Source organism: Passer domesticus, chromosome 1 (genome assembly GCF_036417665.1).
Source record: "Passer domesticus isolate bPasDom1 chromosome 1, bPasDom1.hap1, whole genome shotgun sequence".
Classification (NCBI taxonomy): domain Eukaryota; kingdom Metazoa; phylum Chordata; class Aves; order Passeriformes; family Passeridae; genus Passer; species Passer domesticus.
In genome coordinates, this window is record NC_087474.1 from 13,494,265 (window position 1) to 13,521,920 (window position 27,656).

A 27,656-nucleotide genomic window follows, 5' to 3' on the forward strand; every position below is an offset into this window, starting at 1 on the left:
TGGTTTGGGGTTTGTGTTTGCGTAGAAGTTGTAATAAAATCTGTATCTGCAAGATAAGTTAGCAGTGCATGAAACACTTCCCAGCTTCCCACTCAATCCATGAAAACCCATCTTTTCTTGAGCCCTCCTGTGCAAAACTGCTCACTCACTCTCCCAGATGTCATGTACACTGCAGTATAGAGATGCTACATTAAACATTTTGACATCACCTACAATTGTGTCTACTGGCTCAGACACCTCCAGTATTTTTTTTTTATTTCTGACATCTTTAGTGTTTCACAAGTGTTGGAAAATAACTCATGATTTTCATACCCATCTGTGCTCTCCAAAGGAGTCCAGAAAGCAGCCAAATAATTCAGTGGGGTTTTTTTCAGCCATTTGTGAGACTTTTTCCTGTTGATTTCCTATTGCTCAGCACAGCCAGCCACTGGCTACTTGACACAGTAAGATCTGAGCAGAGCATTGGGTAGCACTTGAACCAGTCTGTTGAACAGTTTTATTTACTCCTCAGAGCCCCAGTGATCTCAGTAGCACATCTTTGCCACCACTTCTTTGCAGTACACTGTAGTGGACAGCTGCTCACTATTTGCATATTCTGGCAAAATCACAGAATATGGATTATCAAATCCATCTTTTAAGTGAATGGCCATACAAGGATTAAAATCCACAACTTTGTCATAATTAACACCAGATGTGCTTTTTTTCCCCTGCAATAAAGAAGCAGAGAAGAATACCTCGGATAAAACTAATTTTTATCTGCCAATACTTAACTTTCCCACATTTTTTGCAGACGACTATCCTTCTGGCATTTGCTTTTACTTTGCATGGCATTAATTTTTACTGTTTTTAAAACTTTGGCTTTCTGGTGGCTTTCTTCTTTCCTGTCAGTATTAATATTATATATTGATTTACCCATTGAAACATATAGTCCTTGCTGTGCTTATCTCTGGATGTCAGAGTTATTTAGCTACCATTTAATTTGGCCAGTGCTTGCTTTTGATGGAGCTGCTTGGAGCAGCAGTCTGTCATTTCAATCTCATTTTCCAACACCACTGAAACAGTTTTGCAATTACAGCTGTACCAGCATTAAAAGCTTCTGCTAAAACAGCTGTTATGAGACTGCACCCTAAACCACTGCACTGCCCAAGTGGAACACGGGGTTGAATCACAGGCCACACTTGAGTAAACTAGAAACATCATTCCTTTCTTATTCCAAAATGCAGCTAGAAAGCAAGCAGGGGGAAAGTGATTAAAATTATAAACAAGTTGCAGCACTGCTGGTTAAGTTAACCATATAAAAACAAGAACTGACACAAGCTCCAGCAGCCACACATAAAGGCACAGTGCTTAGAGCGCTGAACTGTGAGCAGATAGCTTGTTTCCCAACACCTTACCTTCACAAATGGCACGCTTTTTCATTTTTTAAAATCGGTAATTTCCCAAGTACCTATTTTAAGGGGCACTTCAAAATACCAAGAGCATGCCCCGAACACCAGCAGGCTCCGGCCGAGGGATTTGGGAAAAGCGACTTTTTAGCCCGGAGTTTGTGTTAGCACCGACAAGCCCACTCCTCACTCAGCGACTTCCACTGCCCTTGGCAACAGCTGCCAGCAAGAGGGACAGGGAACCCCCCTCTGCCCGGATTCCCCGCAGTGTCCGTGCCTGGAGAACCGCGCGTGGAACCAGGAGCAGGAGAAGAACTCTGACACGGGCTGGGGTCGAAGAACCTTTCCACACCGCCGGCAGCGAGGGGCTGCGGGACAGGGGCAGCCCCTGCCCCGTTCCCCCACCGGCCCAGCCCGGGGGCGGCCGGCCCGCCGGCAAACCCCGCCAAATAAGGCGCTGGCGGGCGGCACGGACGGGAGCGGGCACCGAGCCCCGCCTCAGGCGCGGCTCTCCCGTCCCTGCCCGCCGCGCCGCAGACGCCTCCCCGGCCCGCTTGACGGCAGCGGGGAGGAATGTGTTTCCGGGGCGGGTAAAGCGGAGCGCGGACCTCCCCTCCCCTCCCCCGCGGGCCGGGCTCCCGCAGCAGCTCCGAGCAGGCGGCGGCGGGCAGCCAGCGAGCAGCGAGCCCGGGCGTCCCGCCGCGCCCAGCCCAGCCCTGCCCAGCCCAGGACACCGCCGCCGCCGCAGCGAGCCGGGCGGGCCGGAGCGCGCCCGCTGCCCGGAGCCATGGCCGAGGTAACGGGAGGACGGGCGGGGGTCGCAGCCGGCCGGGAGCGAGATGAGCGGTGCTTACGGCTGCGCCGGGGCTCAGCGCCGCGGGCGGGCGGCGCGGGACTGCGAGCGCCGCTTCCCGCGCCCGGAGCCGCCGCCGCCCCGTGTGCGGGTCCCCCGGCGCCGGTCCGGGCGGAGGAGGGGGCGCCGCCTCCCGCCGTGCCCGCCCGGCGCTGTGGGCGGGAAGGTGTCGGGCCCAGCCTGCGGCTTCCTGTGGCGGCGGGACGGCGGCCTCGGGCCTCCCGTGCTGCCGGGGCCGGCCGGGCCTTTGTCCGCTCGGGGCCGGCCCTAGCCCTGCCAGCGGGGTAGCGGCTGCCCCGGGCAGCGCCCCGAGCCCTCCTCTCCGAGAGGCACGGAACCCGTGCCGGTGCCCTGCCCTGTGCCGGCCGCCGCCTCCCGCCGGTGCTGCCCGGGACGGCGGCAGCACTCGGCCGGGAAAGTTTCGGGCGGCTTCCCGGGAGGGCGGGCGAGGGCGGGCGTCCGGAGGGGGAAGCTGCCTTCCGCGGGAAGCGGGCGCTGGAGTTACAGGAATGGGAACGAAATGAGTGAGGCAGTGCAGGCGCTTGAGTACCCCGGGTTTTGACCTGCACAAATCCGCAGAAAGCGAGCGCTGAGAGCAGTCTATACTAGGTTAATAAGCCAAAGCAGTTGACAAAAAAAAAAAAAACTATCGCTACTCTGCATGTTCACAGAGCGATTGCTCTGGGCAGTTTGAATGACGGGATGGTCGCACTGCAGCGTTTGGCTGCTCGATCGTCCAAACTGGCTCTGAGCCTCTATAGCTTGCTGTAAACTTATGTCGGGATGCAGTGGGAATGTGCGGCCTCTATGCCATGTCCCACATGGGGATTTTACAGAAGTAGTGCAGTGCTTTGTCTCCTGTTACTGCCTTCAGTTGCTGATGGTTGGAAGGAAACATGAAGTGATGGGAAATTCATTCTGACTCACTGTTCAGGCCCATGTCAGATGTCTTTATGTTATAGAATAAGTATCTGACTGCCTATTAAACTCACTAGGTAGTCTTTGTGACTGTTTATGAAAAGAAACTGATCAGCGTTCGTGTTTGGTTCTTCATTTGTCCTTGATGGAATACAACAGTCCATTCATGCCAGCACATGTGCACATAGCTGTTGGGTGAAAAATGTTGATTTTTCTGGTAGATTTGCCATCGCTGCTACAATCCTATTCATGCCAAGATACACAAACCTTTAGGAGTAACGATTGTCTCCATTTAGATTTGTGGAACCACTCATGGCTAATGCTACTTGTGTGCTAAGGTGTTGAAATTAAGCAGGACATTATGTATGTGGAAAGAGATTTAAATAACTTGTACTCCTGGCACGCAGATCATTTGGTAGGTGATGGTGGCAGCGCTTGAAAAATTAGTTTTGAGAAATGAGGCAGCTTGGTAGCAGTGAGGGGATTTTGTTGTTCTTGGTTTATTGTTTGGACCTTTTAATAGTAGTATTATACTACCAGAAGGATGTAAATGAGACTAAATTAAAGAAGACTAAGAGCAAAGACATTCATTGTCCACATCCATCCCAGCGATGAAACCGATGATTCATTCTTCTGTCACAAAAAATATTACTTGCCTCTGGGTAATGATTAAGTAGCATTTTGCAAGCTTGCCTAAGGCTCTATTTATAAGGGTTGCAAAAACAGTGAGCCATTGGCAATAGATTGGCAAGACAAGACAAGTTTAAGATGTGAACACCTTCAACTTTTGTCCTTTTCAAAGATGTTTCAGCTGAAAGGTGAAAAGCTGACAGGCATGCATAGTCTTACCTTAATCAAAGTTGGAGCTGCTATGTGCTGTATCTGTTTGCCAGCCACATGATAAATGAACCATATTTATTTCAAAATGAAATGTCAGCAGTTAAAACTCTGTTGTTCTCTGTGGGTGCAGCCAGGGAGCTCATTCTGCTCTCTGTTCAGGTGTCTGATCTGTGCCATGTCCCCAGTAATGCCCACCCTTGTGAAGGACTGATTTGGAGGCATCCTTGTTTCTCTAAGAATGTGCATGAATTTCTGATGGGAGTGCAGAATTTTAGTGTTTTGTCTTGAGTATTTTAAATGACTGAAGTGGTTAGCCTTACACCACTTCCTTTGGGAAGCGATTCCCAAAGCTGAAAAAAAACTGTCTGAGAACTTTTCCTGCTGTTCTTTCTTCCTGATTCATGATTTAATTCCTCTCTCTAAACCATCCTCTCTCTATACCTCTCATTGGGTAGCTCGGCTGCAGTTCAGATTTGAAAAAACCTTGTTTGCTGTAGCAGCAGCTCAGGAAGTAGATAACTTGGGGAGAGCCATGCACACATGGGGTGGGCACGTGCTGTGGTCTCCCTTGCCCTGAATATAATTCCCTTGCTGCTGCTGGTATGAGTGCCCCAGTTGTTTGTAAATAGTTGTCATGCCTGCCTTTCCACCCAGTCTCGATTTAGTTGGGTGATGTGATGCACACGTAACTTGTGGTTCTGACAGCTTCTCATCAGTCTGCTGCAGGCTTTGTGCTTGGCTGTGGCTCTTGGTACTGAAACAAGGTGCTGCAGCTGTGATTGCTCAGCAGGCTGTTAAATACCTTCTCTTGATGGAACTCTTTTAGTTAGCAAAGGCTTTAGCTCTGCAGCAGGCTCCCTTTCCTTCTGGTGGACAGCCACGCAGAGTCCCTGCTGTTCCTCTCCTGCACATGGTCTGAGGGCCTGGCTTTCTTCAGTGAGGACCTGCTCGTGATGCCTCCTGCAGCCTTTGCTTGTGTCCCCAGTCACTGCTGCACAGGAGCTGGATGTGTGACAGTGCTACTTTCTCTGGTAGTTTTCCTCGTGTGGTGTGGGGCGTGGGTTTTGTGGGGGAAGGCTGGATGGAGCTTGCTGGCCATTGGTATACGTGACCTTCCTCTTCATTCCTTTCCAAAAGTGGCTTGTACCCCTTCCACGTAAGACAGGCTGTTGTAATCAGTGAGACATTGCTCAAATGAATTAAATCAGTATTAATCACTAGCTTTAAGATTGCTCATGCCACCTCATGTGGCACTTGGAAAAGGCATTGGTTAGATAGATCCAGAAAAGACAGAATGCATACTTAAAATAGCAGAGCCTATTCTGCCTCCTTTGCTTTTCTAGAATGTCAAGTGATTTGTTTTTTCCAACTTTTTTTTTTTTTTAGGGTAGCCAATCCTCTTGGCATCCTTTTAATTCCTAGGACCTGTCATCAGCCCTCTGAGTGGGAATCCTTGTTGGGAGTGCCTCTTTTTCTTCTTTTTTTTTCCTTTGACTTTTAAGCTGCGTCTATTGGTAGAGCTCATAAAGCAATTACATAAATTTAATCAATCTTAAAAATGTAATTAAGGCAATATGTAGTTAGATTTATTTTGGAAGTGTCATTAAAAAGTACTTGCCAGTGTGTGTACTATTCCCCTATGACTAGATTTTTAAGTCAGCTGCTATATTCTGTGCCTGGTAGAAAATTTCTGGTCTCCCAGCAGCAGAAAACTCAGAGTTCAGTCTGTGTTGTCCTGCCTCTCATCTCCCATCTGTCTTTATATTGCTGATTCCTCAAATTGTTTCACTTGCTCCACTCACTTGCTTTGAAGTCACCTTCTCATAGCAGCGTTCTCACTGCCACTTCTACTCCAGGTTTTTCAGGCTTTGCTCTGGTGTAGGTGTGCAGGGACATTTTTTAGAGCAACACACGTCAGACCTGTACATGACAATAAATTTTTGTTGAAGGGGAGAGTTAGCTGTTTTTTTTTTTCTCTGAAGAGGATGTTTGTTTGCTTTTCAAAAGGGAGGGAGTATCACAGATTTGAGAACAAATGAATAGATGAAATTCTGTGGCTCTGTCTCCTGGACAGATACTGGCAATATCTGTGTGTGATTTGATGCTCCTTTTGTGTCAGAAAATTAAAACCTGTTGGATAGTTCTAATGCTGCTGAATATTGTCATTTATGGTGGCAGATATGTTCTCCTTTTTACTGTGTAGTTCCTCCTTGCTCTGCTCTGTGGTGTATTGTGTTGACAGCTTTCTAAAAAGGTTGATGTGGTAACCAGAGGGGACCACAATATTGACCAGTATCTGTCAGTTGTTGTGGTTATGGCATTTCTGGGGTTGCCTACAAAGCCATTTTTGTGTTTACCCACAAATGGGAAGACATATTCTATTTCTTTTTTTTTTTTTTTTTTTTCCTAATTTGTCCTGCAGAGGTGTGGTCCAGTAACCCAAACTTCTAAAACTGTAAGTCAGAATAAATTTATGAGAAGACTTTTTCTCTGAACTTTTTTCTCTCCCACCATGTGGATTATTAGTGTAAGAACCAGCAGAAGGTATATATGGCTTCATTGTAAGAAATTGTTGTGTGCTTTAGCTGTGTGAGTTTCTAGCCCAATGTAAGACACATCTAAGCTTGCTGAACAGCTTCTGTTTGGAATGTTATGCAGAGAATGAAAATTCTGACTTCTATGGATGAAAAATGAGACACACCTTGTTATACATCACTAAATAATATGATTGCCTTTTTCAGTACTAAAGGTGCTCTCTTTAGAAGAATGTTGTTATTAAACATCCTGTATTTTTGTAATAACCACCTTCTATTACATTTTTATTCATAAACTAATCAGAGTGGTTATTGGACTTCCTAGGCTATTGTATTTTCTCATTAATGGATTGGATATATTCAGAAAGATGATAAAGACACTTTAACAAAATTTGCATATAACCAAGCACATGGTGGGGCCTGATGAGGCTATAGTATTAATGTTTTGTTTTGCAAAAGCTGATAGAATTCCTACTTGTAATCATCTTTGGGGTGTCACTGAGCAGAGGCTGGTAAATATTTTTAGTGGGGTTTTTTGTGCTATATCTTTTTAATTTCTCTTTACAGTTAGCTGCAGAATGGCTTATGAAACATGCTTTCTGTCTTAAAAGCAGTTTCATGTGTTTCATTTTCTTCTTTTTCAACAGCAGCAACAAAATGCCACTAGTATTCTTGTGGTTTTATTAGTGGGGAAGGTTTTGAGTAACAAAGCTGAGGCTGGAATCTTAGCTTTGTTGTTGCTCATAAGAGCTAAAAAGATCCTGGTCTTTTCTCACCATCCTTTCCATTCCTTTCTCACAGAAAAAATGTTTTGAAAATCTTTGTTAAATTAATGTAGTTCTCACATTTTGTCAGCAAATCATTAGACTATAGATGTCACTTTCTCAAAAATTCTAATCTGTAAGACCATGTTTAAGTGCAGATTCCTCTTTATAATGGTCATAAACTGTAACATATACAATAACTAATGCCAGTATTTCCTCCCCCAAATGTTTTGCTTTGTGTTTGTAGTTCTCCTATTTCTCATTTGGGTTTTCTATGAGATCACTTACATATACTTAACTTAGTCATAGTTTTGACCCACTTAGTTTTAACTTCTGCTCTTGGTACATTCTAGTGTAAAAGCAGGAAGTATGGCTGTTGTCTGTATGAATTCTTGTTGTTTTAAACTACTAATTTCTCTGTAGTATTTATACTACAAAAAAGTACCTGTATTTAATTTTCTGTTATAGCTATTAACAATTTTTTTAAACTTTGTAGATGTACAAGTAAAAGCATTTTTGATGTGGAAGCTGAACAGAAAAAGAGAAATCTTTCTTCTTTTCTCATCCTTTGTGGTAAAATGAAAAACAGTAATTATATATTGGGCTGAACTGAAACACTGAACTTACTCTCATTCTAAGATGACTGATCTGTGGTTATTTAAGAGAAGAAAAATAATTGTATAAGATTAATTTAGAAGAAGTCAGTATTTCACTTAGGAAATGGTGATGAGTCAAAGGTGGTGTCTTGGATATCAGTGCATACTTGGTCTCTGGAAAACAAGTCTGAGACTGGGATGTGTACTTTGGCATAATCTTGCCCTTGAAGTAAATATTGAAATAAAGATGTGTCCATTTGGAAAGGGGAATAAGCTGTCATTCTAGTGTTTCTTAATTTTCTTTGGTGGAATTGTAGTTTAATGTGTCTTAACACATGCTTACCTTGGGCAGTGGCACCAAGAGTCACATCATCTCCTTCTGCAGGAAGCTGCATCTGATCTGTCCTCATCTGCTCTGCGTCCTTGTAGGCTGGTAAGAACTGCTGGGAGTGATCTTCCTCAAAGCAGAGGATGCCCTTCCAGTGAGCACTGGGGTAACCAGAGTGTCCAGGAGCATCCTGGGGACCATAGGAGGTCATTTGGAGGACCTGGGATTCTAATAGCTTGGCCAGCATCGTCCACAAATTCAGCTTGTTAAGTATTAAATTGGCAACATCCAGCTCTGCCTATACCCTGAGCTGTCTGGTGTTCCAAATCTTGGGTAAAGAGGTTTTGTATAAGGATGAGTACAACTAAAAGGAAGGCCTGTTTCTGAAGTGAAGATAAATATGAAAGAATGTGATCTTTTTGATGTTAAATCAAAGCACTCTCCCAGGTGTCAAAAGATGACACACTTTAGTAGTTGGTTATCAATAAATTTGGAATAAATTTTGTATCAGAATGACTTCTGATATTGCTAACACATCTTTGAGAATGGAGTGGCTGAAGGCTTTATGCTTGTCCAGTCAGCAAGTAAAATGCTCCCTCTTCTGTTAATGAAAAGGAGAAATGAGGAAATCTTTGCTATCATCATCCACAAGGTTGGCTAGGGAAGGCATGGTTGATGTGCTGCCAGTGAATTCTGGCTGGGCTTTTTTCTTATTACACTGATGTTTTATTTTCTTGTGTATTAGGAAATTAGTTTTAGTGGGCTTAGGATAAAGTCAATAATTACTTTCTCAGAGCTTCATTCTGTGCTTTTGCGAGGTTGTATTTAGTGTGTGTTACTGTGCTGACTTTGTGATGCCAGGTGGAGATTGTCCCACAGCTGAAAGGCACTGCAAAAGATAATAAAAGGCACGCTATAGCCCATCGGCATAAAACACAAGGCTTGAGACTTTTTGAATTCTTAATTTGCTGATTTTGTGGCAGAATAGATTAAAAATCTGTCTTTCAGTTACATATGAATATCACTTATGTGCGTTTCCAAGACATCTGAAAGTGTAACATTTCAGAAGGTAACACTTGTTCTTTGCTTTTACTGTGTAGTTCAAAAATGGGGATGATTTTTTGTGTTTTTGTTACTTGTATGCAAATACAAATCAGTGTGAGAAATTAATGTACGAGAACGTGAGTGTAATTTTTCCTGGGTGTGGACTTCAGCATAAAAAAGGAAACAGCAAATTTCCTTTTTTGGAAGAACATGCTGTACATACCAGCTATAGGTTGTTAAAAACGCATAATCAATAAACAGCAGCAAATATTTTTTCTATGTATGTATTATCTCTCTCCACTACACATCTTGTTTACATAACTTTTCAAAAGCTAGATTGAAATGTTACACAGCCATGTTAGAGATGTCTCCTTTCAGTGAAAAACTCGGCTTCAGCTTTAGGGAGTAACTATACTGTGTAAGATTGTTGCCAGCATTTTTGCCATTGCCAGCTGCCTGGTTTGGGTAGTAATAAAAGAGTTTGCTCAAATACTGCCCCTTTTTGGTGCATAATTCACAATGCAGTTTCACTTTCTAAATGAAGAATATCTGCATTTAATATGATTAACATTTGCTTTTAGCTGGAAGCAGGTTTAATGCTGTGTCGCTACAGAGTTTTAAAAAAATCTCACTCATTAGTGATCACTCAAAACTCTGCAGCAGACAATTGATTTTCAAATTTATCTGAATTTCATATTTTGTAAAATGTTCCAGTGGCTTTTGAGCCATGAATTCAACTAAAATTGTGTTTAATTTTCATAGAAATGTGGTTCTGCAGCAATTTATACCAGTGCTAGGTCTCAACTTTCCCTCCTGCCTGTAGTGTTCAGTTTTCCCATCCTGCTTGCATCAGCTGTGGAAGTTATAGGGCTCTACACTGAGTTATTGAAAGAACTATTCTGGCTGAAAAATAGCTTGGCCAAAAATTAATTTTCAGCTAGGTCAGTTGTTGCAGCGGGAGATCACATGCATTGCCAGGGCAGGAAGGGGAAAACGTGCAACTCATAGAGAGAGCGTGTGCCACTGTGGCAGTCCAGAGATAAGTTGGCATAAACTGCTGTGGAACCTCACAGCATCTGCTCGTGCCTGCTTCAGTGCTCTTCTGACTTGAGTAATCCTTCTTAACTTGCTAGATCAGGTGAGAAATCACTCAGCAAGGTGTTATTGCTCAGCTTGTTCCACTGGCTCAGCTAAGAGGCAAAAGTATCATCCGTAGTTGGCACCAGAGAGATAAAGGGTGCAAAGCAGGGAATTTTAGGGTCTGGAGAAGTTGAGCTGTCTCCTGGGTTCCCTAGTAGCAAACTGGTAGATGTACTTGGCTACTATGAGAAACCTCATCTTTTATTATCTTTTGCAGTGCTCTTAAAGCAGCTTGTGGACTCCAGGCTTAAAATCCTGCTCTGGAAAGCAGCAGAAGTGTATGAATAGGCAGATTGTTCAGGCCAGCATTGCTTTTTATGAAGTACTTTGTGATGAGTCTGGGTGGTTTTGTTTTTGATTTTTTTATTAAAAAGTCTTTTAAGGTTGAAGTTATTTTTTTCCTGAGATTGATGAGCTTTTTGCAAGTGCTCAAATTTGCGTCAAAATCTGTATAAAGTTCACTGTTTGTGCTTCTGCCTAGCCAGTTATCACTGCTGTTGAATTAATAATCATTAGTTATGTACAGAAAAATATATAACACATGCATGAAAAATTAAATATATATAGAATTAAATTCAAAATCTCACAGATATAGATTTATTAGGCTGTATGTAGTTCTGTGGTATGACCAGGTTTTTATCGTTTCTACATGATCATTTTTATGGACACTTACCTGGCAGTAAAAGAATGTTGAGGATGAAAGTTGTTTCATTCTAAATTGTGTTTGAATAGTGAATCTTTTAAAAAACTTGATGTTAAATATTTGAATATTGTCTTTAAATATTATTTTATGTGCTTGCTATTCAAATTCTGAACAAAAATATGAACAAAGAACAACAAACCTAAAATCCTTCAGTATTTTATTCTTTGTGTCTGTTAATTTTTTTGGCCTGCTAATTTATTCTGATAACCTGTAAAAATAAAATCAGAATAGTTCCCCAAACTGGCTGTGTTGCAGAGCATTTATAAACAGTTCATCCAAGATCAGCTTAGGATGGTTGGCCTGTGACAGCCTGAATTTGGGCTGGGTTAGCAGCGGAGAGCCCAGTGTAGTTTTGAAGCGCAGTCAGTCTGACAGCCACCTGCCCCTTCTTAGAAGCTGTTTCCTCAGCCCTTCTCTGTCCATGAGAATGTCTGGTTTTCACTGAGGCTTACAGAAAGTGGCATTTGACACAGAAGGGAAAGGGATGGCCCAAGGTCCAAGTGGAGCTGGCTTGGGATAGATGTGGGGAGGTCCCTGAGAGGTAGCGCAGAGTCAGAGGTTGCTGTTGTGGAGATGCTGCAGCACTGCTGATTCTTTCAGCTGCATTTGCTTTCATCTGGGTTTTGGCTGCTGAAACTGTACCCGAGTGTTAATGATAGCTCCTGGTGGGTGAACTCTGCCATGTAACGACAGACGAGTTTCCGCTGAGTTTTCTCTTTGTGGTGTGCCAGCTGCTGGCTTCCTGCAGTACCTACAGCAGTAGCCAGCAACACATTTGAAATTGTTTTTTCTTAAAGAAATAGATGAGTGAGACACTGCATTTACTGAAATTCTCTAGCTTTTTACTAAGAACATACTTGCCTCTGTTCTGCTTTTCCTTGAACAGAAAAGCTTGGATTAAAGTAAGTTTAGCCAGATGTTGTGACACTCATGGAGGCAGTGCAGCCTCAGAAGCATCAGTTACAGTCAGCTGTGTAAGAGCTATATTTATATGCTTAACTAAACTTCTCGTTTCCCCGTGTGGATAAATGTGAGGTTTAAGTTGCACAAAATTAAATAGTGTCTTTATGGGAGTAGTAAGTGGTGAAGAGTATGCAGGAATTTAATACTACCACATGGAACAGACCCCCATGTTTTCTACTAGAATGGCTTAAATCATTATGTGGCATTCTTGATTGTAATCTGTCTCTGATGGAAATGCTAAACGTAGCCAAGAAGTCTTGTAGGCTGGAAAAAACTATGTAAACAAGTTAAGTATCCCGTTCACACTTTCTCCCACCAAAAAAATGGTGTTATATTTAGACTGGAGAAGAAATAAGGTTATGACAAAAACAACTCATGGTTTTAAAAGCATTTGAAAAGTATTGAAACAACAGATTTTTTAAATTCTGTTGTAATCACAGTTGTGTGAAGAGATGCAACTGTGATAGAAAAATCCTGAAATATTTGTTACAAAAAAATGCCTGCTGATAACAGCAAGATTGAGTACAGTGATATTTCTTACAAACTTCTGGAGACAGCGTGCTCCGAGTCAGTTGTGATGAACTATTGGAAGCTTATGTTTGAAAGAGTATGGAAAAGGGATATTCCTGACAGTGACAGTTTTAATGGGAAAAAAAAATACATATATTTGTTATTGGCACATGTCTGCATTGTATATTTATCCTTAAAGAGGAAACTTTCTAGTTGTGCATGTATAGAGGTGCGGTAGGTGTAGCAAACACTTTAAACCACAGTAACAATGGGCTTGGTGCGTTTAGTGGTTTAGGCTTGGAGAGCTGCTGCCTTTGCAGGGTGCTTGCACACCAGCATAAGCAGCACAGGACATTGTTATGTCCTTTCCTAAAATTCAAGAGCTTCATTGTATCATTGTATGAATCCTCGGGTTCTGTGGGGGGGATGCAACGACATGGGCTTTCATAGGCACAACAGTTTGGGAAGTGGAGAGCAAGGTGTAGTTGCAGACTGGATTGTCAGAGATGTAAATGTTATAGCCTAAACTAGATATAAGCTATAGGTAGTCAACACGTAAAGCACACTGCTGATGTTTTAATGAGGTGTAGCTGCAAGTCTGAGTGCTCTGATGGAGAGCATGCAGAGTTGTATTTCTCTCCTAATTTAGTGTTGAACTTTGAGCACAATACACCTGCTTGTTAATCTGGTTTTCCAAAATACACCTGTCAGATTTCATGCTGTAAATTGCAGTTCATGCATAACTGCCTGGTAAAAATATTTAAATAAAAAGGAACATTTTCATGAGAAAGAATACCTGACTTGACTCTTGAACAGTTTCATAAATGTGATCATCATGCACAGGTTGCTTGTTCTTTGAGCTGTGTAGTACCTGTCTTTCAAGCTCTGAGATGCTTTCCAAAGTAACTCCTAAACTGTGGGATCTTGGCTTTAAATTCTGATTCAACAGGTCAAGAAAGTCTTATACAAATTATCCTTTCATGTGCATTACAAACCAAGCCAGGGACAAGGATGGTTAATATAGCAAAGCGGTGTTCTTAAATTCGTAATGATTTGTGGTGTGGTAGTACTGTGAAGATCTAGTCATGAGTTACAAGCTGTCTGTGCATGGCAGTGTGTCCACACACTGTTTGAAAAAAGGTCCTTCCTTCAGAGGTGGTGCTGACTAACCAATGCTCTCCAAAAAGCCTGAGAACAAAGGAAAGAGATCAAGGTTGCTCTTGGGGTTTGCTGACTAGAAAGATGAAGGGTCTTTGTCAGTAGCTGCATCTTCAAGTTGCCTCTGTGCATCTTTTTTCCCCGTTCTTTTAACTTCTGTCACCATCGTCAGCATGAAATTCTAACATGTGTGGGATCTGAAATAGAGATATTTAATGAAAAGGTAAATCATGGTGTGATTCTTGGGACTGTCCTGTGCAGGGCCAGGAGTTGGACTTCAGTGATCCTTGTGTGTCCTTTCCATTTCAGAATATTCTATGAATAAACTGAGTGGGCTTTAGTAGTAGTAGTCTTCTTTACAATTTGCTATGGCACTCATGTTTCTTGTGAGTATTACTTAGATGTGCAGCCAATTAGAGGAGTTTGTCATTAAGAGAAATTGTCAATATATTTTGCTAGTGAAAACACAGAAATACGATGAAACACATACAGAAATACAGTGAAATCTGGCATGGTATGTAATTTGCCCTGCCTTTATAGGTTTGCTATAGGCTGCCTTTGATTCCTTGTGTTGAGCTCCTTGTATTCACTTTTAACCTAAGTCCCTAGAGAAGTCCATATAGTTTGGATTGGTCAGGTGGGCAGGTAGAGAGGGATTTCAGCCCAGCATGCACAGGTCAGGGTCATCATCCACGACACACGAGGTTTGCAGTTGAGGCTCTCTTATGTGTCTGTGTGAACATACATCTGTTTCCTTTCAGTTTCCTTCAGGGTAGAGCATTTGGTGAGAAAGAAATAAAGTTCGTGCTCCAGACTATGAACCCAAGTCTCTGGTTTTTCTCATGGACAATATGCTGTAAATCTGTAAATATTACAGGGAACAGTAACTGGAACACCACTCATACCGTTTTATCTAGCTCCTGCTATATGAGCCCTTCTAGACAATCTAGAAACAAAAGTATCAGTTTTTCTGTCTGTGCTTTTGTTCTGTGTAGCAGAACAAAGGTTTAATTAAAGCTCATAGTAGTATATCCTGTAGGATGATAGAGCATTCCCAGAAATGGGAATACAAACCCTTTGGGGCTGAGGAGGGACTGGAGGCCATTTACCTTACTTCCTGTGTATGCCACAGTACTGTGAAATATCTGGGATCCATTACCACCTTCTGTCATGTCCCAACTGGATCTCTACTGCATTTTATCTTTCTCATTGTACAGTGATGTCAGATACCAGAAAACTTTATTATCTGCAGTTGTTCTGAAACCGCTACCTGTATTTTTTTCTGATTATAGATGAAATTTCTGTCTTCAAACTTTCCCTCAAGAAAAATCTTCCCCACCACAATTCCCTGTAGCCAGACACCTAACTTGGGCAGATTTGTTTCTATTCCATAATTCAAATCAAAACCAAGAGATACTTTGCATAAAAATACCCAGTTGCTTTTCATTCCATTATTTAGAACTGTCAGAAAGTTGAGAGCTCGTGTGAAACCCACGAAACAAACATGAGCAAATTCTGTGTAAAAGCAATAGCATGGTCAAACCTTGTGAGTGCTTGTGAAGTTAGTAGTTCAGTCTTGAAGCAGCTGTGTCCTATATAAACTAACACCCCATACTCTGGGGACACAAGATGATACCATGAACAGCCTTCCAGCTCTGTTCTCATGAGCTGTGGTCTCAGCCTGCTCATACTTGTACATGAACATTTCCATTTATTCTGCTGAAGAGGCCATGTGTTGTAGGTGCCCATGCTGAGATTTCAGCAAGAGACACAAGGGTATTTTAGAACCAACACCTACAGATTTTTCCCACTGCATTCAGTCCTTTTTAGTGAATTTTAAGCTATTTGATTTCATGGGAAATTTTTTAGAGCTGCATGAATAAACTGTGGGTAGTAATGTAGTGTAACTCAGTCTTAGCAGTTGCGTTACTCTTCGTGTTTGTCTGCCTTACTGGGCACAGGAGCGCGGAGTTTCGATGTCAAACTTGTGCAATTGTGATATCTTTTCTCATTGTTTGGGCTTGCAGAAATGTGTATTCTCATCTCTTTTTGGACTTGCAGCAGGGGAATCTTCTGCTGTAACAGTGGCATACACTAATTGTGGCAGGTGACCTTACAGAACCATACTGGAATGGAGGAGCTGGTCTCCCTAACCTGAGCAGAAAATCAGTTTTCTGTAGATTTTAACTCTCTTGTAATTGAAAGTTAAGTCTTAACTAGTTTATTCTATATTATTTAAATATTTAATGCCCTGCTAAAACAGTGTTTATGGAAGTGATTCTCATGAGTATTTAGAGATTTGATTTATTCCATTAACTTAGAAATAGCCAACAGAAATTAAGTTCAGTGTAAAATACTATTGATTCTTTTATGCTGTAACATCACAGTAGCTGAAGTGGGTATGCCTTAAAGTTTTCTCAGGAAACATTTTGAGTAAGCAGTCTTGATGTGCTGAACTTTCTGTGTAAAAGTTATTTCAGTGCTAAAGAATTTTTTATTTTGCACTTCAGTCTGTGATAACATCCCATTCTTTCCATATTACTTCAAGCAGTTCAAAACCTGCTGCGTTCATGTCTGTAAAGTTACCAGGGGCAGAAGGAGCATTGTGGTCTTGAGCCATGGTGTTAGGCTGGTTAGATAGGCTGTTGAAGGAAGGTTTACTTCTAGCATTCCCATTTGGATTGGTGTGTTGCAAAGCCCTGCTCTGGGAACTGCACTTTTGTTGTCCATCTTGACTTTTGCCATCAAATTCACTTTCCCTACATGGGGATGCTCTGCTGCTTCATCCCTCATGATGCAGGGTCAGGAGCTGGGCCTCTGTGAAGGGCAACCATCACAAGGCTGGTCTGCATCCAGGGAGCAAATACTTTTGCTGGCTGAGTTTAGGATTGGGTTCTTTGATTAAAATTGCTGGCAATTCAAGCACCAGTGTTTATCCCAAATCTCTGCTTGTGTAATGAAGAATGCATCAGGTAGTTTCTTAATGGTGGTCCTGGAATTTACTGTGTGGTGTATTCTGACTATACTTCAGTATCACAGTAACACTGATTAAGTAAATAAGATAGCAGTGAAGGTCATAAATGAAGAATTACCAATTTAAGATTTGTGGGAAAATCTATACCACAGGCTTGAAAGCTTTCATCAAAAGTAACTTCTTAGTGTAAAACTTTTTTTTTTTTTACTGGTGCCTTAGTAATCTGCCTCTCTCAGAACAGCAAGATACCATTTTAGTGCTTTCTTTTATAGTGCATTGCTTCTTTACAGTGAATAGTTGTACAAGCAGATATGTTTAGAGTTTTTTCATGTGCAGGCAACTTGGGGATTGTAGTTAATGACACCTCTTGTGGGAGTTCTGCTGTCAAGAGTATTTGCAGGTCATTGCTAGAGGTTTGTAGTCTCTGTGTAATTGCTGTCCCGTGTCACTAAGGTTGTTTGGTTCTTCAGTCCCTTCTTTTCCCCTCACTTTTTTTTCAGAAATATCAATGGGATTCACTCTACCAGTCAGTAAGATCCACACTGAAAAGCATGGCCCTCAGCTAATGCTCGGAAACCTTCTGGAGCGAGGGAAGAAGGAATTGTTTTAATAGGGTAGCCGTCGAGTTCTGAAACAGGCATCTCCAGGGACTATTTAATTCTGCTTATTTTAGAAACGTGTCTCTTCCTGCTCCCTTTTGAACCAGAGCCTTCATGCCTGGGGGTGGGGGCTTGGCTGTGTGACCAGTGTAGTCCAGCACACAACCACAGCCTCTGGCTGAGCAGCAGGAGCTTTGGCTTCCCCACCCCCTCCAAGTTCTCTTTTTCTCCATCCTCATCTCATCACATCTCCCACACCAGGATAAGTGATTTTGTACCCGGGTGGAAGGAACAAGATGTTTTCTTTGTTGGATTAGTTTTAGACCGATCTTTTCTTGTTCCAGCCCTTTTGGTGGCCACAGTAATACTGGCATTGATCAAAAGGAAAGCAGCAGAGTAATCAGCCAGGAGGGTGACTGACAAGAGGGAATAATCAGCAAGGAGAATGGGGCAGCTCTCTTCAGTGACTTTCCATCCTAGCACTATGTGAAAGTGGCTGTAAAGGTAACATCAGCTCCAGGAGGAATCAATTCCATGCAGCATTTCTGAACCAAGATCTAAACCCATGAAAATAGAGCTCATGCTAAGAGGTGTCAGACTGAGGAAAGCACGAATGCAAGTCCAAAAGTGTGAGTTGTGTATTCATTTCTAGGTTTATAAGTGCAATTAGAGTGGTGTGTGAGGGATGAGTCAGTTGGCTGTCTGGATACTGCTCTAAAAAGGTGCTGTCTGCACAACAGCTCAGCTCTTACTGCACACTGAAATGTTTCCCCCGTGGTCTGGTTGCATGTTTCAGTGGAAAGCTTTGCAGTGAGGCACAGTTCAGAATGCACTAGGGCAGATGCCATGGAGTGTTTTCCTGTGCTTGCCATCAGCTTGGTGGATTCTGCATTACTGGGTGAGAGGAGCAGCTCAGCTGAGGGGAATAATACTGCAGGAACCAGCACATTGTTGATACTGCCTTAATAACTGTATAAACTGTGGCCTGTGGCAGTGCTGAGCTGGAGAGTGATGAGAGGAGAGCAGCATAGCCATAAGTATTTAATTTCAAAGGAATAAATGTATAACTCTTCCTTGATCCTATTTACCCAGTTAAGTTTCTTCAGGGATGCTATTGCCATTCTAATGAATAAACTTAAAAAGGCTTCAATACTGTGGAGTGGTTAATTTCTAAATAGCTTGATGTTTAGCAGAATGTGAAGGTTCTAAATACTTAATTTACAAATTCAAAATTCTGTGGAGAAATTGTCCTTCCTTCTTTCTATTGTCACTTAATGAGTCTCTCATTTCAAATTAAAATCTCCAGAAATTTCCATCAAAGCTGATTTTATAAATAAAAAATTTTCTTCAAGCGTTACAGTTTGTCGAGACAGTAAAAAAAAAAACAAAACAGCTTGAAAGCATTGAATCTAAACATTTAAGGTTATGTCCGTGTTTGTTTTCCTAAAATATTTAACAAAAATAGAATATGGTTCACATATATGCAGAAATAATTTTAAAATCAGTTTTTCAACAGCACACCATTTGCAGCCCTTTAAAAAGGATCCAAGTGGTGATACAGTATTAAAGAGATTTCAGTCTCTTGCCTTTGAGTTGCTTTTTTTTCAGGGAGGTAAAAAACCACTTTTTCCAGGATTCTGAAATCTATCAAGGTTTTAGAAAGTGGAGAACAAGTACAATAGAAAATAGTTAAATGTTAATTGTAACAATTGGGGTTTTTTTCAGTTGCAGTCGTCTCTGGTTGAATACTGACACGACATTTGGTTGTAGCTCCACTAAGGGTTTCCAAAGGCTTCCTTTGGCCAGCCCGTGTACTCGGGAGTCATTTGTTTGGGTTTATTCCCTCAGTGGAAGAATGTGCAGGAGGGCAGTTCCTGGGGGATCTGCTGCTGAGTGGGGGCTCGCAGGGCAGCGCATTCCCGGCTGCAGGAGGGTGGGAGCACAGGGATGTGCATGGGTCAGCAGTCACAGCCCAGTCCAGCGCAGCCGATCCGTGCTCGCGTTTCCCCAGCTCCCAGCAGCTGGAAAAGCTGTTAAGCTGTGGAGGCAGAGGAAGCCACGCCGCCCGGAGAGGCCTTGGCAGCCTTATATGGGAAAGGACATTTTCCTGGTTAGCTTCACCGAGCCGCATTCATCACGCGGATGCGTTTCCACTGGAACGTTTCTCTTCCAAACGGTCTTAATCATAGCTTCAGCACTGTGTCACATCTTTGCTGACTTATATATAGTCTGTGTGGACTTGCTGTGGAGTCCTGGTCTGCCCTAAAAAGGTGAACTGTTTATAATTTTCTCGTCCAGGCTGACAGAAAAGATGGTGCTCACCTGGTGCCAGCAGCTTGGCTTTTTTCTTACTGAAAAGCTCACCCCATTCTGGGCTGTACTAAAAGCAAAACTGCTTCTCGAGTAACAAAATATTTAACTTGAGGGAAGCAAGGTTTGCTGTACACAACATATACCTACCATTAAATTAGGAAAGAAGAACCGAAAAGTTGAGCAACCTGGTAAGGACTTGCTGTCCAGACTGCTGCTCTGGTAGGTGAGCCCATAACCTTGTCTTTCCAAGCCTTGGTTCAGTCCCTTCATCTGTCTTCCACCTGCTCACATTCCTTGAGTCACTGTTCCCCTCTGAGCAAGGTTTGTGGTCGCACAGGTTGAATTTAGGTGATTGCTTATAAAGAGACTTAATAAAAGTGTTCTGGAAGGGAGTTTTTGTGAATGAAGGACTGGTCACTTGCAGTAGTGTGCAGAGAGAAATTCGAGTTGCATCTGCAGAAAGTAGTGTTTAAAAGTTGAGTAGGGTATAATTCACATAATTCACAGTTCAATTTTTTCCTCTTTTTTTTGACCGGTAATTTGTTTTGTGCTTATGCATAGCATCTGTCGAAGTAGTTCAATAGCATATTCTCTTAATTCTACTGTGCCTAAACTCCACTGCCTGTCCTCTCACCATAGCATCCAGTGAAAAGTGAGCCAAAATGATTTATCAGAAAAATATGAGCCATGTAATACTGTTGTTGGATACAATTTGCTAGCAAAGGGTTGGCTTCTGTTTGAAACTTCCTCCATCAGATTTTGGAGCGGCCATCCCTTCTCTGGTAGGTCTGGCTGGATGCACAAAGTAACAACTGTGTTTCAGTGTGCAAAAACCACAGCTCAACTGTTGGACTAATTTGAGCATTGCTTACTTTGTTGCTGATTTATATGAAAAACAGTACATCTTCTAGAAAAATGACATCTTCAGTTTAGGTGATTCTGCCAAATTCACTTTTCCTTGGCTATACTGCAAGATGGTTTTTAGAACAAAAAGTTATTAAGAGTACTTTTGTTTCCAGGATGACTGGAGAGGCTTTAATTAGCAACATTTTAGGGTGTTGAAGAAAACTGGCCGCTATCTAAGTTCTCAGAACTCTTATAGTGAAGAGAAATAGAATTTAAAATAGTACCAAAATTTAAAAGGCAACTGACCCTGGCTGGCTACCTGCTATTAAGGTAGGAAACAATTTAGAAAAATTTAGTCTTGCATTAATACTTATAGCACTGAACTTTTTTTTTTTTCTTTGATATGGGTGGTATCCATTAATTTTCTGTTGTCTAAAGAAGAAAAAACAGGGTTGCAGTTTATGTCAGGGATGCTTTATGGTGCATATTTTGAGATGAAATTTCTAGTTTGTTGTATAAAGTGAAATGCCCTTTGAAGATTATGAAGAAAATGTTTTGTAAAGGGCCTTGGTGTTTATCTTGAAACAGAGATGTGAGCAGAGAAGAACTGTTTCCGTCCTGTATTGCTGTGGTAGCTTTATTTAGAAGTCTCTCTCTGATAACATTCAGAGCATATGTATTTTTTATAAGGTGTTAAAAAATTGGTCTGGGTTCTTCCTCCCAAGTCAACAGCATTTCCGAATTTCTCATAGCTTGCTGGTTTACCTAGCAGAAGAGCATTGCAAAATAATTTAAAAATCTACCCTGTTTGATGTCTTCTAAATACAGAGTAGCCCTCAAACATGGTTTGTATTAGGGCAAAACTGCCCAGCTAAGAAATTATGTTTGCATTTGTTCTGTGTTCCTTGTCTCCTCTGAAACACTGTTATACGTCCACAGCTTCGTGAAATTATCTTTTTTGCACTTACTCATTGGAGTAAATCATCCAGTTTGCTTTCTGTTTTGTCTTCCAGACTAATTTCAAATGGCTCACGTGTGCTGGCGTCCTCTGTTGCTTGCTATGGAATGGATTTGCCCAGCAAGGTAAGGCACTTGATTGCACTGCAGTAATTAATTGCTGCCTTAAAGCTGTATCTGTTTAGCAGTCATTTATGTGGGTAGGCACATCCTCACTAGACAAATGCTAATGGCAGTGGGTCAGTCCTATCTCATGTTAATAACCTGTAGTTGGAACTTAGTTTACAAAACCACAGTGAACCAAAGTGAAATGCTGTTGTTGTAAAACACCTTTTTATAACTGAAGTGACGGATTTGCGTTCCTCTAGGTGGAAGCGACTGCATAAAAGCAAATGCAAAGTCATGTGGGGAGTGTATACAAGCAGGACCAAACTGTGGCTGGTGTAAAAAAACAGTAAGTGTTGCAAAAATCTTTTCATGGTTTGGTTTTTCCCTTGGTTTCAAACTTTAGTAAATACCTGTATAGAAATGTCTGTTTTCATTAATAGTAATTTCCTGTAGTTCTTCAATTCGATACTTATTTGTACTTTAAAAATCAAATACTGTGATTTTTCTGATTTGAGTATAAACGTTTTTCACAATGTGTTTACTTCTCCTTTTCTAAATCCTAAGTGCACACAGACCCTGTAAGCTGTCTCATAGTTATTTAAAATTGCTCCAATGTGGAATCTGTCTGAGTATGCTTAATTATAGTCTTCCAGTGTCATTAGAGTTAAAACAGATGTAGATGGAGTAGGGAAAGAGATTGAAGGGGATTTTTCTTCTAAAAGAAAGGTTTTCAGATTTAGTTTTCTTTTGGTAGACCTGAAGAGTAGGAGATAGGTTTGTGTGGGTGGGTAGTTTGTTTCATTATGAAACAAAAAGGGTAAGTTAAGAAATATTAAGTTCAGGAAACTGCAAAATATAAGATATAACCACTGTATGCTGGCATATCTTCTTCGGGTTAGAAACAGCAGAAAATATTTTCTATAGCTCTTGTTAGGTTTGTTATTGAAAATGAGAAATTTTCCTTTTTCTTGCTAGGAGATGATAATTTATTTTTGTTTCTATGTATTGCCTACTTACTATTGCCCAAACTGGCTTATAAACTTGCAATATTTAATTAAATTGCCTGATTTTATAATTTCACCTTGAGCCATCAGATTTCCTGTAGGTCTGTGTCACCAAAAACTGACAAGCTTTAGTATACATTTATTTATATGCATATTTTAGGGGAGGGGGCAAAATCAGCCTTGCCATGTTTGTCAGTTACAAGCCTTATTTATTTATATTTGAGGTTAGAGCTTTTCTAAGCTTTGATATAATGATAATTTGTTGTTGAGAATGAAGTTAAGGATTGGTTTTGTTTATGGGTGTTATTTTCAGATTGAATTTCCCCAAAATAAGAGTCTTTGCCCCGCTCTGTTGGCATATAGCTGTTACTTTGTTGTGGAGTACCAAGGTACACTTATATGTCCTAATTAAAAAAGGAAAGAATGTTAAAAGCAGGCCGTCTGAGTAGGTTCACATTATTAGTAACTATGTAAAAACGATTTTTCTACTCGCAGTCACTTTTAGAATAGCCAGTTTTAACAGATGTCCCACTTCTGATGGAGATGGCATTGTGTTTTGTTTTTTTCACTCTTGCATCTTATACACAGATAAGTATAAGTAGATGCAAACTCCAGGAGTAAATAGTAGTCATTGAATATATGTGGTATCATTTAATATATTTCAAGACCGTGTGTTTTATGACTGACCTTTGGGAAAAAAAAAAATAGATGTGATCATTGTAGAAATAGCAGTTGTGGGTAGAATATAACAACTTGCACACAGCTGTAAATGTGATTCTGTTTTGCTGTGTTTTCTAGGACTTTTTGCAAGAAGGAGAGCCAACGTCTGCCCGGTGTGATGACTTGGCAGCACTGAAGAGTAAAGGCTGCCCTATGGAGGATATAGAGAATCCCAGAGGCAGCAAACAGGTGCTCGAAAATAGAGAAGTAACAAATCGTAAGAAAGGTGCTGCAGAGAAGCTGAAACCAGAAGCCATTACCCAGATCCAGCCACAGAAATTATCACTGCATCTAAGAGTCGGTAAGGGCAGTTTCGTTCCAGTTTTGGGATGATTCTCTGCCACCACCACGTCTGCATTTTTTGATTTGCGTGTGTAACCATTTTGTTACAGAAATTACTATTTTTCAGATAATGTGAATGGTAGCAGAGCCATTCAGTTCAGCTCTAGGTGTTTATATACTCCAAATACTGTTTGATTTTTGAGAGAGATTAGATATTATCATTTGTTCTATTTTCCCAGTAGAACCTGGGGGAAAATATATGCAACATGGATTGTTAGATATATCAAAAAGGTAAAATTGTTTTGTTTTCAGTATTTTGTAGTTGATTTTCTACAGCATGCCTGTAGGATGGAAGTAGAGGAGTCAGCAAAATCTTCAAGTTACTAGAGCATTTCCTTTTGCTTGAAGCACTGCTGTTTCCTGAAGTCTGCATGTCTGAACAAAGTGGTTTTGTAGTTATGCAGCACAATTTTTGGATTGCTACATAAAATACCTTCCAGATCTAAAGATGTGGGCACAGAACCACAGAAATGAAAACACAAAGTAGTTGTGTACCATTTCTAGCCCCTGAAGAGAACTTTATCTAGTTCAAATGGGGGGGGCGGGGAGGAACAGGGTGAGTGGTTCACTTGAGCACCATGGAGATTGTCCTCAGGGAGAGTTCCTAGGTACTGTAGGCACATTGAACGGCTGCCTTGTATTTTCCTGGAAGAAGAGCTTGTACTTGGGTTCAGCTGCTTTGGTGGTAGTTGCAGTAATAATTGGAAGGTGATGTGAAGCAGGCTCAGCATGATGCAGAGAGAAAAGTAATGAAAATTATTTTGCAATTTTGGTATGGCTCCTATTTATTTCGAATGTGAACCTTTTTGCTTCAAACCAAATTATTGTTCCTCTGTTGACACAGAATTTTCTTCATCAGAACATAGCAGGGACCTGGGCAACCAGAATCTAATAACCCAAAAGATGTTTGTAAGCACTTCTGTTGGTATTAGTTCTCTGAGGGACTGAAAACTAATCTGCAGAGAGAGATACTTGCTTTCTTCTCTTTTCTTGCTGTTATATTTGAAATAATATAAGGCTTTTTGAAATAATAGCTAAGGATTTTTGTGCTGGGTTTTTTGTGGTATAGCTTTTTTTCTCCTTTTGTTGTTTGGGGTTTTTTTGGTGAAAACCATGTTTCATAGCTGTGTGATCCATATGCAGTTCAACTTGCCCATTTAAGTTTTTTCTCACTTTACTTATTTTGCTGATGTTTAGCAAATGATTCCTAATTTTTTGGCAGACTTAAGTAGCAGCAATACTATAATTTAAGTTCAATGACCGAGGGGAGTGGGAAATCCTATCGATTTAATTCCTTATGTCATATAAAATAGGCAGAAGATTACAGTTCCAGTTTCTGGGAAAGGGGGTGTGTGGTATGGGTGTGTAATCCTTCTGCACTGTCTTTCAGCATCAGAGTGAGACTGCATTCTTCTGTAGCTAAAATGCAGGGTCTGGTTTACAATCACAACAAACACTAACTTGTTCTCTCACTGCCAGTTCTGTGTTCTGAGCTTGGTAGATGCAAAGTAACTTGCAATATTCCATCCAGAACTATTTTTTTTTTAATAAACCTGTTAATGTGGTCTTTTAACTTTTGAGAATTACTGAAGTCATCTTGGATGAAAATAAATGTTGAAAATTTGTGCCATTGGGTCTTAGGAACATTCTTAAAATGATTGCAAGTATGAAGATTTGAAATTGCAGCAACTACAAGAAGCTTGGGTTTTGGCATGCTAATATTTCTGTGGGGAGATAAAGTACCTCAGAAATAGAAAGTTGAACATTTGAAAGAAACACATGCTGACTTTTTTTTTTAATCATAATTTGATGTTAAGCATTTCAGTCAACAGAAGAAAAAATTACTCACCTGTAATCAAAACCTTCAAAAGGATTTAGAAGCCTTTCCTTAGAAAGACATTTTTCTTGCCAGTGCAGTTATGGAATTTTTAATGGTTTCTGTCTGTTGTTTAATCTCTGAAACAGGGGAACCCCAGACATTTTCATTAAAATTCAAGAGAGCTGAAGACTACCCCATTGACCTTTATTATCTTATGGACCTCTCCTATTCTATGAAAGATGATTTAGAGAATGTGAAAAGTCTTGGAACAGCTCTGATGTTAGAGATGGAAAAAATCACTTCAGACTTTCGGATTGGTAAGAAAGATTTGCCTATTCTGAAAACACAATAATTTTCTCCCAAGTTTCCTTCCTGATGTTTTTCACATGGTTGTATATGAAGTGTATTTTTTTTTTCAGTTTAGCAGTATTATGGCAGATGTTCTAATACAAAGGCAGCATAAAAGTATTTGGCATTGATGGAGAAGATGGGACATAAACCAGTATAAGAGCTGTTTCTGATGTCAGTTCAGCTATAATGCATTTGAATTCTGTTGTGTGATAATAGAAATGAGACTTCCATTCAGCTTACAGGGATTTTATTGTTCTTGTCTTAGGCTTCGGTTCTTTTGTGGAGAAAACTGTGATGCCTTACATAAGTACAACACCAGCCAAACTCAGAAATCCTTGTACAGGGGACCAGAACTGTACAAGTCCATTTAGCTATAAAAATGTACTCAGCCTTACCAGTGAAGGAAACAAATTCAATGAACTTGTAGGCAAACAGCACATTTCTGGGAACTTAGATTCTCCTGAAGGTGGATTTGATGCAATAATGCAGGTTGCAGTTTGTGGGGTAAGTGTGTATTTTATTTTTTTTTAACTGTTCTGTTAGTTGAAATTGTTTGAATGTAGCCTTAGTGTTTTATGACGGCTGGCATTTGAATATGTCACCACCTGTGAGCAAAACAGGGTAGATGAGGAAGAATTCAGCGAGTGAATGAAACTGGAAAACGTGAAGGTGCCAAACAGAGGTTGTGATCAGAGCACATAGAGACAAAGCTTTTAAAGTTTGCTGTAGAGGAAGAGTGGGGTTGTGCTTAAAAGTTTATGAGATCCTGAGTGAGCAATTATTCTGATTATTTGAAAGGTCTGTAAGCTTCTTGTGTTTGTAGTTGCAGAAATTTAGTGTATTGTGACTTCTACTAGTTTCTCAGAAAGTAGATGGAAAACTGGTTTTTTACGTATTTTTGAAGGCCTAAGTATTTTTTGTTTCTGTCATTTTTTCAGACATTTCTATGCACCTGTACAAAATGGACTCCCAAAAAAGCAATACCCAAGTTTATTGCTTTGTTTCCATACTATTTTTGCTGTTGATCAATGAATTCAAGACTCTGAAATAAATGATCTGGAGTCTTGATTTAAAATGCAGTGTTTATTATAAGTCTTTTTGGGTTTTTTTGGTGGTAACTTAGTATATGATACTTTTACATGGTCTTCTTTTGTTAAATTAGCTAGGGCTTCAACTCCATGGATAAATTTTAAAAAATAGGAATGGGCAGTTTACATAATTAAACAGTTGTGCAGTTGTGAGCCAGGATGCTCATTTGCCAGTCCTCTGGCAAGCACTGTGCACTAGGTTGGCAAAGCCTGATGATTCTTGAGAGTCCAATGCTGGGCAGTTCAGTACTGCAGCACTGCTGCACACCAGCATCCTGGAGCTGCCTGTCATGGCACAGGAGAGGAACTGGCACTGAAGAGCCTGGTTTCTAAACCTGTCACTCTTCAGATACTCCAATGAGAACTGAACAGGGTCTATCTCAAAAAGGATCTTTTTTGCCTTTGATGAAAAATCTGCAGCAGATGTTTTGGAGCAGGCATTTAATGAAACACAAGTGTTTCCAAAGTTTACATGAATTAATGTTTTCCAGGGTAACACTTCTGCAATGTGACTTCTCCTAAGTCTCTACCTTTCCATGCACTTCTCTCTCAAGTGTTGGTTCCCCAATGCTTTAAAATAAATTGGTACAAAATACCAAAAATATGTTTGGTTTTTCCTAAGGAACAAATTGGCTGGAGGAATGTTACAAGACTATTAGTGTTTTCCACGGATGCTGGATTCCACTTTGCAGGAGATGGTAAACTTGGTGGAATTGTTCTGCCAAATGATGGGAAATGTCATCTGGAAAATAATGTGTACACAATGAGCCACTATTACGTAAGTCTTTATATCATCTTC

The 27,656-nt window shown here is 40.9% G+C and overlaps 1 protein-coding gene across 2 annotated transcripts in view; it reads left to right on the forward strand.

Moving 5' to 3' along the window:
- Window positions 1-2,020: 2,020 nt before the first annotated feature.
- ITGB1 (integrin subunit beta 1) overlaps window positions 2,021-27,656 on the forward strand; it is a 43,097-nt gene continuing 17,461 nt past the window's right edge. Inside the window, exons 1-7 of one of the 2 annotated variants that reach the window (XM_064398291.1) lie at window positions 2,021-2,181; window positions 21,482-21,551; window positions 21,794-21,879; window positions 23,336-23,558; window positions 25,565-25,735; window positions 26,035-26,273; window positions 27,480-27,635. In XM_064398291.1, coding sequence (XP_064254361.1) covers window positions 2,173-2,181; window positions 21,482-21,551; window positions 21,794-21,879; window positions 23,336-23,558; window positions 25,565-25,735; window positions 26,035-26,273; window positions 27,480-27,635 — 954 coding nt within the window. In that variant the 5' untranslated portion in view covers window positions 2,021-2,172. Of the gene's footprint in view, window positions 2,182-21,296; window positions 21,314-21,481; window positions 21,552-21,793; window positions 21,880-23,335; window positions 23,559-25,564; window positions 25,736-26,034; window positions 26,274-27,479; window positions 27,636-27,656 lie in introns of those variants that run through there. The other variant, XM_064398370.1, reaches the window with a different exon arrangement.